The sequence below is a fragment of the Festucalex cinctus genome, chromosome 1 (genome assembly GCF_051991245.1).
Source record: "Festucalex cinctus isolate MCC-2025b chromosome 1, RoL_Fcin_1.0, whole genome shotgun sequence".
NCBI lineage: Eukaryota > Metazoa > Chordata > Actinopteri > Syngnathiformes > Syngnathidae > Festucalex > Festucalex cinctus.
The window spans coordinates 5,632,616-5,644,276 of record NC_135411.1 but is presented as its reverse complement, the minus strand read 5'-3'; the positions used below and the strand labels follow the sequence as shown (position 1 = coordinate 5,644,276).

Genomic DNA, 11,661 nt, shown 5'->3' with positions numbered 1-11,661 from the left:
GCTAAGCTAACTCGGTCGCAAAGCTTCAACGCGTACCGAGACGAGTTTATCTGGCCACAAAGGCTTAATAAATGATGTGGTAGTCCTTCAAAGCAGTGATGAGCGTCCTGTGTGCTCAGCACCAATTCGAAAAGAATGATTTTCCGGAGCAAAAGAACTTCGAAGTCAGACAGGAGCACTGACCTGAATACATGACTGGATTTTGGGCGGTGTCAAGACGCTACCGGTGACGCTGTACGATCGGTAACGCGCATGCGCATAAGATCCCGCCACATTAGATCGCTAACTACGGCAACCCCACGAGAACAAAATACCTTTATATGCGTGCGCGATAGTGCGCGTTCGTAATAAACACGATACAACATGGAACACAAAAAAATATAGATTATGGAGGCAGTTAAAAGTAACTACGTAATTTTCAGTCCTATAAGATGAACATTTTACTTTTGACCTCATTACATTATAGTGAGTCTGCATTGTTGTGCTTTACAGTAAGTCTACGGTGTGTGTGTTTTAAATGACCCCCCCTGCCTCACAATAAAAATACTGCAGACTAAACGTAAATTATAGCAATGAAGACTCACTAGTAATGTAATGAGGTCAAAAGTAAAACGTTAGTCTTTAAAACCTACCAATTAAGAGGTCATATAGTTTGAAATCATTTTACATTGACAAGAAAAAATTATATCGCATTTCCGGTACCTCCCAAAGCAAGTCCCTGTCGGCACTTTTTTTTTTTTTTTTTGCTGTTGCTGCTACTTGAACAGCGGATGTGTAAGGGTGGGGGGGAGGGGGGGGCAGCTGTGAGGAGTCCAGGATGGGCAGCACGAACTCCTGCTGCGTCCCCGGGACCCCCAAACTCCACTCTAGGCTGGAAGAGGACCGCGCCGAACCGGAAGCGAATCTGCGGCAGGAGGAGACGCTCCTAAAAAGGAACAACAACCTGCAACACATCAGTGACATCGAGAACATGGACGGTAAAAGTGAACGCAGCACTTCTCATCTAGCTCGTGTCGTCTATATGAAGACTAAATAAGCAACAGTAGGGGCCTATAATACAATATAAGAATAAGACAATTTACGAATGACGAAGCTTTTAGGTTTAATTATACAGAAGTAAACCTTATAGAAAGTTATTTGGCAAACGTGAAACAATTATGTGTATTTTTTTGAATGGCGCACTGTCAAACATCATTACACTTGAAACTGGTATTCCGCAAGGTAGTTGCCTTGGGCCTCTCATTTATTCCATCTTTGTTAATGATATGACTTTTTTTTTTTTTTTTTTTTAAATGCAGGTGTAATGATGTATGCAGATGATTACGACCAGGTATGTCGCTGCAGAAAATATTGGCGCTGTAAATGGCTTGCTTCAAGACAAACTGGTGCAATTGGGTCAAAGCTAATATTTTGCAGACAAAATGTTGTTTTTGGTACCAAACATGCCATAAGACTGAATCTTATGTCTGTCTGTGAATGGGGCTGCCATCAAACTGTTGGGAGTTTTACCCTTGATCAAACTTTATCTTGGTCTTCTCAAATCAATGACATTGTGTCTGAAATGAGTAGAAATATCTCAAATATTAGGAGTACCTACTTGCTAAATGAAACTATAATTAAATTGTTCATTAAATCTTTAGTCCTGTCTCATTTGGACTACTTTGGACGTTTCCCGTGTTTTGGATCCGTGAAGACAAAATGTCGGGTCTTTACACCATCTGTGACATTTTAAAAATACACAAATATAGGGATGGGAAGACACAAAACTAGTGTTGTACCAATACCGTTTTTTTTGGCTCCCGATACCGATACCCAATTTGCGGTATCGGCCGATACCGTACCAATACAGTTTTTTTTTTCCCCTCAACATGAAAAAGCTGTCCTGCCATTGGTTCAGAGCATTCAAGGACCAATAGGATATCTTAGATCGTCATTCAGTGAATATGTCACATCCCGGTGAAAAGATGCTGCATCCAAAATCCTATATTAGCGTTGGAATTAATGGTATCAACATGGCATGTTACTTGTCAGTACTCACTGATACCACTGTTTTAATGCAGTATCAGTACCTCTGCCGATACCAGTATCGGTATCAGAAAAACTTTTGGCTTTTTCTTTTTATTGTATTATGGATGTTTTATTTGTTCAGCACTTTGAGTTGCATTTGAATGTATGAAAGGTGCTATATGAATAAAGTTTGATTTGCGTTTGAACAAAAGCCAAAAAAAGAAGAAAAAAAAAAAAAAGACACAAGCCCGAGCGGTAACACAATCACCTAACGAGGAGGCCGGCAGGGTGTTGTATTTGTTCATGGATTATTCACCAGCGTCTCCTCTTTCAAGCTTACTGGAGGAGGAAGCACGCAGTCATCCGAGCAAATCCGTAACTTTGAGAATCCGGCTCGCTGACCGCACAATAATTCATGCTTTCATTTTGTGATGTCTTCTTTGAAATGTATTGATTCATCCTCATCCAGCTCTTCTTAATCACCAGATTTATTGGAAATGATAATCTCATAGCTTTACGAGTACCTTTATTTTATTTATTTTTTGGGCAACGATTGCCCCCCCACCATTCAAAGTAAATATCAAAATTTTGTGTAATATATAACTTGAAAAGCAAATACAAATACATATTTATACAACTGCGTTTTAGGGCCATGAAAATTTGTTTTTAGGGGGTAATATTTCGATGAAAAAAAAACCAACTCATAAATTTGCAAGGAAAATACGCAGAAACTTACGAGAAATACACGTAGCGTAGCGCCCACACGGAATGACATGAAACCGGACGCGTTGAGGACTTTACTCTGAACAGAATATGAATATGAATATATATATATATATATATATATATATATATATATATATATATATATATATATATCAATGTAATTGAATTTTAATTGAATTCTTGATCTTCTAACGCTATCGTGTCGCGTGTGTCTCTCCAGAGTCGGACGTGATGTTGAGTCCGGCAGATCATCCTCAAAGCTGCACGATATTCCTCAGCAAATCCATGAATGACGGTGAGGTCGTTTACTTTAAAAAAAAAAAAAAAATTCATGCATACTTTACATGTCAAATAACGCAAAAGAATACGTCAACATAACGCACCGCAGCATGTGAAATGTAACCCAACACAACTCAATGTAGCACAACGATGTTGAGTTTAAAAAAAAAAAAAAAAAAAACTTACTGTTTACTACTGGCCATTACATAACATCACGTAACACAAAGATATAACACATAACGTACGACAAAGGAACCGCAATGTAATGTAACATAACGTGTAACGTTTTGGCCGCTAACATTGAAGCTAACGTTCAAAGCTAACAGTTAAGAGTTCATTTGAAGCTAACATTGGAGTTGAGCTCATGTTCGAAAGGTAGAGTTGGCGCTCCGTAGCGTTAACGTTCAATGTAATGTTAAGACTCGGGTTGCCAACTATCTCATGCCGAAATGAGGGACTGGTTCACGGCACGGTGTCACGGTGGTGTGAACATGATGCGTGAAATCAGTGCGTATTCTGATTAGATTCGAAATACACAAAGTTTGTGCATTCCCTTTAATCCTTACTGCAGGCCACCATTATGTAAGCTCATACTTAACCTCAAAGAAACCACAATTTGTCTCTTTCCTTAAAAAAAAATATTGCCGTTTTAGCTGATCTAGGACCTGTAGAGTGCGGTTTGCTGTGTTAAGCGCTGATTGCGAAACTTGCCAGCAAGCTAAATTCTCGCAGTATTTGTTCATAAATAGTACGAGAACACATCTTGTGTTGCTCCCGCTGATACGTTCGCAGCCGACGTATTAAGATCGGCGTTTAGAGTGGAGGCGACATGAAGCTGTGACGAAACCAGGAAGTGCCTCTCTCTCTCTCTCTAGTTGCCTCTCTTACCTTGCAAGATCTCCACATAACGTCACACCCAGCGACTCATTTTATTGGCTACGAGCAACTTCCTTGTCACTTGTCAACCTACGGGAGCAGTCGTGGTACAAAAATGGCAAAGATGCCGTTTGCTGCATTTCGTGTAAGAATTGAGAACTATTTTTATGCGACTTTTTAGGTCCCGTACAGGACATAACAATTTAGCCCAAAATACGGGGCTAATACGGGACAGTTGGCAACCCTCCCGCTAACATTGAAGCTAACGTTCGAAGCTAACAATAGCTAAGAGTTCATCTTGAAGCTATCATTGGACTCGAGCTAATGTTCAAACGGTAGAGTTGGCGCTCTTTAGCGTTAACATTCAATGTAATGTATGACGCTAGCATCAGAAGCTAACACAAGTTAAATTTGAGTGCTAACAATGGAAGCTAAGTTCAGAAGCTACGTTGAACCGTTGGAAACAAAGCTAAGAGGTAATTTTGAGCCTAACATTGAAGATAACGTACGGAATGTAACGTTCTTCCTGAGCTGCAACATTAAAGATAATGCTGGAAGCTAGCTTGATACGAAAGCGATATAAGCTAACACAATCGAGCGCAAATTCTGAAAGGAGCCCTGTGAGAATATGTACTCACCTCCCATTTTAAAAAGGTGAACCCTAGCCATCAGTTTTTTTTTCTGTGTAGTCCTATGATCCTTTTCAGCAAAACGGCACATTGAAGTGCCCTTGAGCAAGGCGCTGCCCTCATCAAGTCCCCCAAAGCTCAAATGGCGCAGCGTTATCAACTCTTTTTTTTTTGTGTGTGTTTTGTAGTGGGAAAAAGACAGAAGATCCATTTTATCCGCTACGTGAGTTAGCGCTATCCTCTCCGGTAGCTGCCAATCATTTTCTTCACGCCCTCTAATGACAGCCCCCCTGCCTGCGTGTGTGTGTGTGTGTGTGTTAGCGCGGTCCGACCAGCAGGTGGAAGTACAGCTCCTGCTCCACCATCTTTCTTGATGAGAACACAGTCAGCAGGCCTCACCTCAAATACACCATCAAATGGTAAAGTCATCACAAATAAATAAAAACCAGCGTAATAAGTATTCGGTGCAATTTTTTTTGTCGAAATTGTAAGCGAATGCCGAAGAGCTGCCACAGCACTGAAATGCTGCAAATTCATTCATTCAAAAGATATGAGAATTTAAATAGCGGCGGTACGTTTATAAAATATTTGCATGAATTTATTTCCTCATGGAAAATATGGAATGGTGAAAATGTAAGAATATGAAGAATGTGAGTTCCCTAGTTGAATATTTTAAAGTTGGAATGGAGAATATGTTCAAATTATTATTTCTTAATTCACAGTGTAGCATTGGCGATTTACTACCACATAAAAAACAGGTGAGAGGCCCAATGTTGTCTTAGATCAGGGGTGTCAAACATACGGCCCGGGGGCCGGCTCAGGCCCGCAAATGGGTTTAACTCATTAATAACTAATTAACTCATTCACTCGCCGCCATTTTCACAGAAGCAGTCCTGTTCGCTCCCGGCTGTTTTAATGAATTTTGACTGATTTTGCAAGGCCCACAGAATATTGTGTTGTATTGCTATAAAAGCATGGAACCTACCAAATGAAAGATTAAAGTCTCTTCTTTCATCAGGAAAAAAAAAAGTATGTTTCTATCTGTCTCCATTTTGCAGCAATTAGCATTAGAAGAGAGCTAAGTTTCATCAGTTTTCACAAATCTTTAAAATTGTAAGTAATTGAGCTTTTTTTCAACATGGCCCTGGTTGATCTCCTTTGCTCTGCTGCCACCTGCTGGCCGTTTGTGTAATAACTACCATTTCTGCAACAGTTCTTTGCAGTTGAGAGGCTGTCAAAGCCTTCTGTATGCTCTAGCATAAAAAACAACAACGTATAAATACGTTTTTGGGACACTACGAACATAAAAAAAAAAAAAAAGTATTTATACATTATTGGGAGTAAATGAGTTAATCAGCCGGCCACAATCAAAATATATAAGATTTGTAATTTCACAAGCAGTTCTCAGATGACTTAACTTAATTTTACGGGGGAAATCGTCCTGGATGTCATTATTTTACACACAACTTAAAGTTATGGTTTGTTTAATTATTATTATTATTTTTATTATTATTATTGTATATATTTTTTTTTAACTCATAGACCGACACAAATTCAATTACTGGTAACACAAATAGGTATGACAAGGATTAGCGTCCTTACAACGTCATTAACAGCGTCACACAATGCATTCTGGGAACAATATATATGCAAAACAGGCCGATTTAACACGTCCGGAACGTATACCGTCAAAGTGATGTCACGTTCCATTTGCATTTGTGTTATATTTCGCAACAACATGATTACTTTTGAGTTCCGTAAATTTAGGGCTGGTCCAAAAAACTGCGTATAAAAATGACGGCAATTGTTTTTAGGTTATATACCGTTATTTTACCGATACGGCCCACTTGGTAATATAGTTTCCTCCGTGCGGCCCCTGAGCTAACACGAGTTTGACACCCCTGTCTTAGATGGTTGTGATTGATTGATTTGATTGCTTGATTGATTGCAGGGACGACAACGAAACGCCGCTTCTGGACATTTTTGACGAAAGGCTCCATCCTTTCTCGGTGGGACTTCCACCTCTTGTTTTTTTTTTTTTTTTTTTTTTCTTACATTCGGCTTCAATTCGTCTTTTGTCCCGCAGCGATCGCAGCAGGCGCCCGCTGACATCGACCGTCGGGACCCGGAGCAGAGGCAGGTTTACCGCTTTGTCCGTACGCTCTTCTGCGCTGCGCAGCTCAGGTCCGAGTGCGCCATTGTCATGCTGGTGAGGAGGCAAGGCGACTCTTTCACCTTGACATTGTCCACATTTTAATTTGTTGTACTATAACAAAAGTACAACTAATAAGTAAGTTTCAGGCTCTCCATTCATTGTCTTCCTAATGTAAAAACAAAAATGTCTCGAAATGTCAACAGACCAGAATGTTCCATTTCATACAACACATATAATTTGGGAACATATCACAAATGTAAATACGTTTTTTTTTTAAAATGTTCTAAGTGTCCCAAAGACGTATTTATACGTTTTTTTTGTTTTTTTTCATGCTAGAGCATCCAGAAGGCCTCAACTGCAAAGAACGGTTGCAGAAATGGTAGTTATTACACAAACGGCCAGCAGGTGGCAGCAGAGCAAAGGAGATCAACCAGGGCCATGTAGAAAAAAAGCTCAATTACAGTTTTAAATAGATTTGCGAAAAGTGGTGAAACTTAGCTCTCTTCTAATGTTAATTGCTGCAAAACGGAAACAGATAGAAACATACTTTTTTTTTCCTGATGAAAGAAGACACTTTAATCTTTCTTTTGATAGGTTCCATACTTTTATAGCAATAGGACACAATATTCAGTGGGCCTTGCAAAATCAGTCCAAATCCAGTAAAACAGCCGGGAGCGAACAGGATTGCGAAATGTGAAAATGGCGGCGAGTGAATGAGTTAAGAGTCACCGGCGCCCAGTCTTCCCAAACCGCTATTCAAGTCATCTGGTGAAAATTCTTCCATTTTTAATATCGCAATATATATCGCAGACCCAGAAAAAGATCGCAATGTCTGTTTTTTCCAATATCGTGCAGCCCGAAACTATCATGAAATTGCACCATAATTTAAGGTACTGTAACATATGACACAACTAACGTGTGCCAACGCAACACAATGTAACTAAGCTTGCCGTAACATAACATTTCATAACAAATTTGTGTTTCATGAAGCACTATACACAACACAGGTACTAATGACGACAGATGATGTTTCGTGTTTTTGCGTGTCAGGTGTACCTGGAGAGGCTTCTGACGTACGCCGAGGTCTCCATGAGTCCGGCGACGTGGAGACGAATGGTGCTGGGCGCCGTCCTGCTGGCGTCCAAAGTGTGGGACGACCAGGCCGTGTGGAACGTGGACTACTGTCACATCCTCAAAGACGTGACCGTGACCGACATGTACGTTCGTACGTCAACGTCAGGCGGCTTGAAACATCGGGACAGCGTTCAGAATCCACTCCCCTTGACGCTCGATTGTCCCTTGCATACCGAGTGGACAATATCTCACGATGCTTCGCTAGACAAAAAGCAGTGAATAATGACGATTAGTAGAAAAGCGACATGATGCTTTTTGCCGATACAGAAAAATTATGTCCAGCAACACCATTTATGTGTAGTAATAGTAGTTCAATTTTTTTTTGCTTGTTTTCCAACATTAAAATACAACACAAAATAAATTCTGCGATTGGCTGGCAACCAGCTCCCGAAGCCAGCCGGGATAGGCTCCAGCACCCCCGCCACCTTTGTGAGTAGCAAGCGGTTAAGAAAATGGATGGATGGAATAAATAAATTGTTAGCCAACTAGGCTAATAGTAGGGCTGGGTTGGGGAAAAAAAAATCTATCGAATCCATTTTCCTTTTTGAGCCTGTTATCGATTCTTAAAAGCATGAATTGATATTTTAATATTCCCCATATTTCCCCATAAATTCATAAGGAAATAGAATTTTAATGGCTATTTTCTGTAACTTATGAATTTAAAAGTATTTTCTTACATTAATGAAAGACTTGACATATTGCACTTTAAGACCATTACAATCTTTATTTACAATTATTGAATTATAACCAGTGACTGCGTCCGCAAAAATTTAGTTTGGAATTTGTCTGTGGAGTTTCTAATCATGCCATTGATCTTTAAGAAGAATTGATGTGCCATAATTGAAGCGGACCGAATCGAATATGGAACTGAACCTTTGTGAATCGAAATCAAATCGATTGAGGAAATTAGAATCAATACCCAGCCCTAGCTAATAGTGTAACAAAATATTACTCTAACGCCATCTGGTGGCAAAGTATTTCTTACTGTTTTCTGACAATCAAGTATGACAAGAACTGATAAATAAAATTATTAGCCATCTATGCCACCAGGCTAACAAAATATTACTTCACCTCCATCTGATGACAAAAATGATCTTCCTCCTTATTTTCCGTCATTCAAACAACAGTAATATTTAACTCATTTTCTCCCAATAACGTATAAATAAGTTTTTTTAAAGCTCTACGTGTCCCAAAGACGTATTTATACGTTTTTTTGGTTTGCTTTTTATGCTAGAGCATACAGAAGGCTTTGATGCAGCCTCTCAACTGCAAAGAATGGTTGCAGAAATAGTTATTACACAAACGGCCAGCAGGTGGCAGCAGAGCAAAGGAGATCAACCAGGGCCATCTCGATAAAAAGATCAATAACTTACAATTTTAAATAGATTTGTGAAAACTGATGAAACTTAGCTCTCTTCTAATGCTAATTGCTGCAAAATTGAAACAGATAGAATCATACTTTTTTTTTTTCCTGATGAAAGAAGAGACTTTAATCTTTCTTTTGGTAGGTTCCATGCTTTTATAGCAATTGAACACAATATTCTGTGGGCCTTGCAAAATCAGTCAAAATTCAGTAAAACAGCCGGGAGCGAACAGAATTGCTTCTGTGAAAATGGCTGGGAGTGAATGAGTTAATAATGGCTCACTATGCTATTAGAAAAAGAAAATATTTCTTTGCCGCCATCTTGTGGTAGTAGGGGAGCAGGGAATACATGAATGAGTCTCAAAGCAGAGGATGCTGATTCAAGTCAAGTCAAGTCAAGTCACTCATTCCCCAATCACACTCTGTGAATGACATGACATTCACTTAAAACAAAATCCCTATATTGTGATGCCCGTCTTTTCTGACAGGAACGATCTGGAGCGTCACTTCCTGGAGCTTGTGCAGTTCAACATCAACGTGCCCTCGAGCGTTTACGTCAAGTATTACTTCGACCTGCGCTCACTGTCTGAGGCCAACGACCTCAGCATCCCGCTGGAGGCCCTCAGCCACCACAAGGCCCAAAAGCTGGAGGTACATCCTTCGCACTAGTCTTAAGCTATCATCTATGTCCAGAATCTGTCAATCACATAACGTGAACAACATAGTAATTACACATTAGTAACAAAATAATGTCAACAACATACTAATAACGTCTTAGTCATGTGCCTGTCATGGTGTTTGCCGACAAGCTAACATGGAACCAACGCTAAAGTTTAAAATTCATAAGCTAATTTCCTTCGCTCTAAGATTAGATGCAACGGTGTTGCTAACTTTAGAACTAAGCTAACATTGGACTTTAATGCTAACACTGAAAGTTAGCTTACTTCCGAAACTGAAACTGGAAGCCAAATTTGGAGGCTAATTTTTGAAGCAAAGATTGAAGATAACATTTGGGAATGTAACCATCTTCCTTAGCGCTAATGCCAGAGTTGATGTTGGAAGCTAGCATTGAAAGCTAGCTCCAAAAAATAATGGTCTTTATTAGCTCAAACGTTGGTTTGAGAAACGTTGGAAACTAGCTTAGATAACTTCATGTGATGACATTGGAAGCTAAATTTAGATGCTAAAACCAAAAGCTAACTTCAGTAGCTAACATGTTTATCTTCAAAATCTAACATTGGTCCTTTTTAGCGCTAACATCAGAGGTAATTTGGAAGATAACTTCAAATGCTAACATTCATCTTAAAGGTAAAATTAGAGATAATATTCTGAATCTAACATTGGTCTTCCTTAGCTTGCTTTAGCATCGGAGTTAGCGGTAATGCTAGAAGCTAACTTTTGCCATTAAAACTGATGTTGGAAATTAATGTGTATGTGGTCTATTCAAACCTCTCCTATTGCATGCTACCGCCCACTTATATTTTGATGTATATCGATTGTTATCCGGTTATATATGGAAGGGCAAGTTTCTGTCTTCAGGCTATTTCCAGACTGAGCGACGACGTGTTCAAGGACGCGAGGCGAGCCTCCAGGAAGCGCTCGGCTAGCGTGGACCACCTGGACGGGGACGCGTGGGTTCCCGCCATCCTCTCGTAAAACCGCCATGTTGGCGGACATCCTGTCCAGTAACCTGTGAGATGCGACTCTTGTTTATTTATATTTATTCCCTTTTGTATAAAAAAATATTTCCCCCGTTTGTGGAATTCAGGAAAGCTCAATTTTATACTTGCTTCTTTTCCACTGTCACTTGAATAAAAACACAAAAGAGTCATCAGTTTGAGTGTTTCTTCTCTATTACCTCCACCAAGAAATTAGGTGTTACTGTTCACCTATGTGACCTTGTAACCACTATTCAAATTCATTTGTACAAAACTACATTTTCTTCGGCTTTCGCTGCACTCTAAGCACCAACAATTTTTCCACCATTTACCGTGATTGTAATTTCTTGATTGAGTTAGGAGTTATCTAGGACGTTTCTGACTGTGGATATTTAATTTTTTTTAAGTGTCAAAAGCCCATTTTTGGCCATTTAAGAAAGGTTAAAAATAATAATAAAAAATGTATTACACGCAGCATCAAAGAAAAATCTTTAGACAAGTAGACATCGGTAGGCCGCATCGGTAAAACAACGGTATATAACTTAAAAACAATTACCGTCATTTATACCCAGATTTGTGAACCAGCCCTAAATTACGGAGCTCAACGGTTGTTGTCATGTTGTTCCAAAAGATAACACAAATGTAAATGGAACGCGGAAACACTTTACCGGTATACGTGGCGCCGTTAATGACGTTATAAGGACGCTAATACTTGTCATATCTATTTGTGTTACCAGTAATTGAATTTGTGCCACACTTAACACGTTTATGTCCATCTATGATTAAAATAAATAAATAAATAATAATAATAATAATAATAATCCAACAAATCGT

The 11,661-nt window shown here is 39.3% G+C and overlaps 1 protein-coding gene across 2 annotated transcripts; it reads left to right on the top strand.

The window, feature by feature from the left end:
- Positions 1-791: 791 nt before the first annotated feature.
- LOC144013693 (cyclin-Y-like) lies at positions 792-10,989 on the top strand. Of its 2 annotated transcripts, XM_077512839.1 has the most exons (10): positions 792-977; positions 2,954-3,028; positions 4,706-4,740; positions 4,839-4,936; positions 5,240-5,275; positions 6,469-6,526; positions 6,604-6,726; positions 7,723-7,889; positions 9,658-9,820; positions 10,709-10,989. In XM_077512839.1, the coding sequence occupies exons 1-10, from the start codon at positions 818-820 to the stop codon at positions 10,823-10,825; spliced, it is 1,032 nt and encodes a 343-aa protein (XP_077368965.1). In that variant the 5' UTR covers positions 792-817; the 3' UTR covers positions 10,826-10,989. The 2 variants fall into 2 exon arrangements, with proteins under 2 accessions (XP_077368965.1, XP_077368975.1); XM_077512849.1 differs by lacking the exon at positions 5,240-5,275.
- The last annotated feature ends 672 nt before the right edge of the window (positions 10,990-11,661 follow it).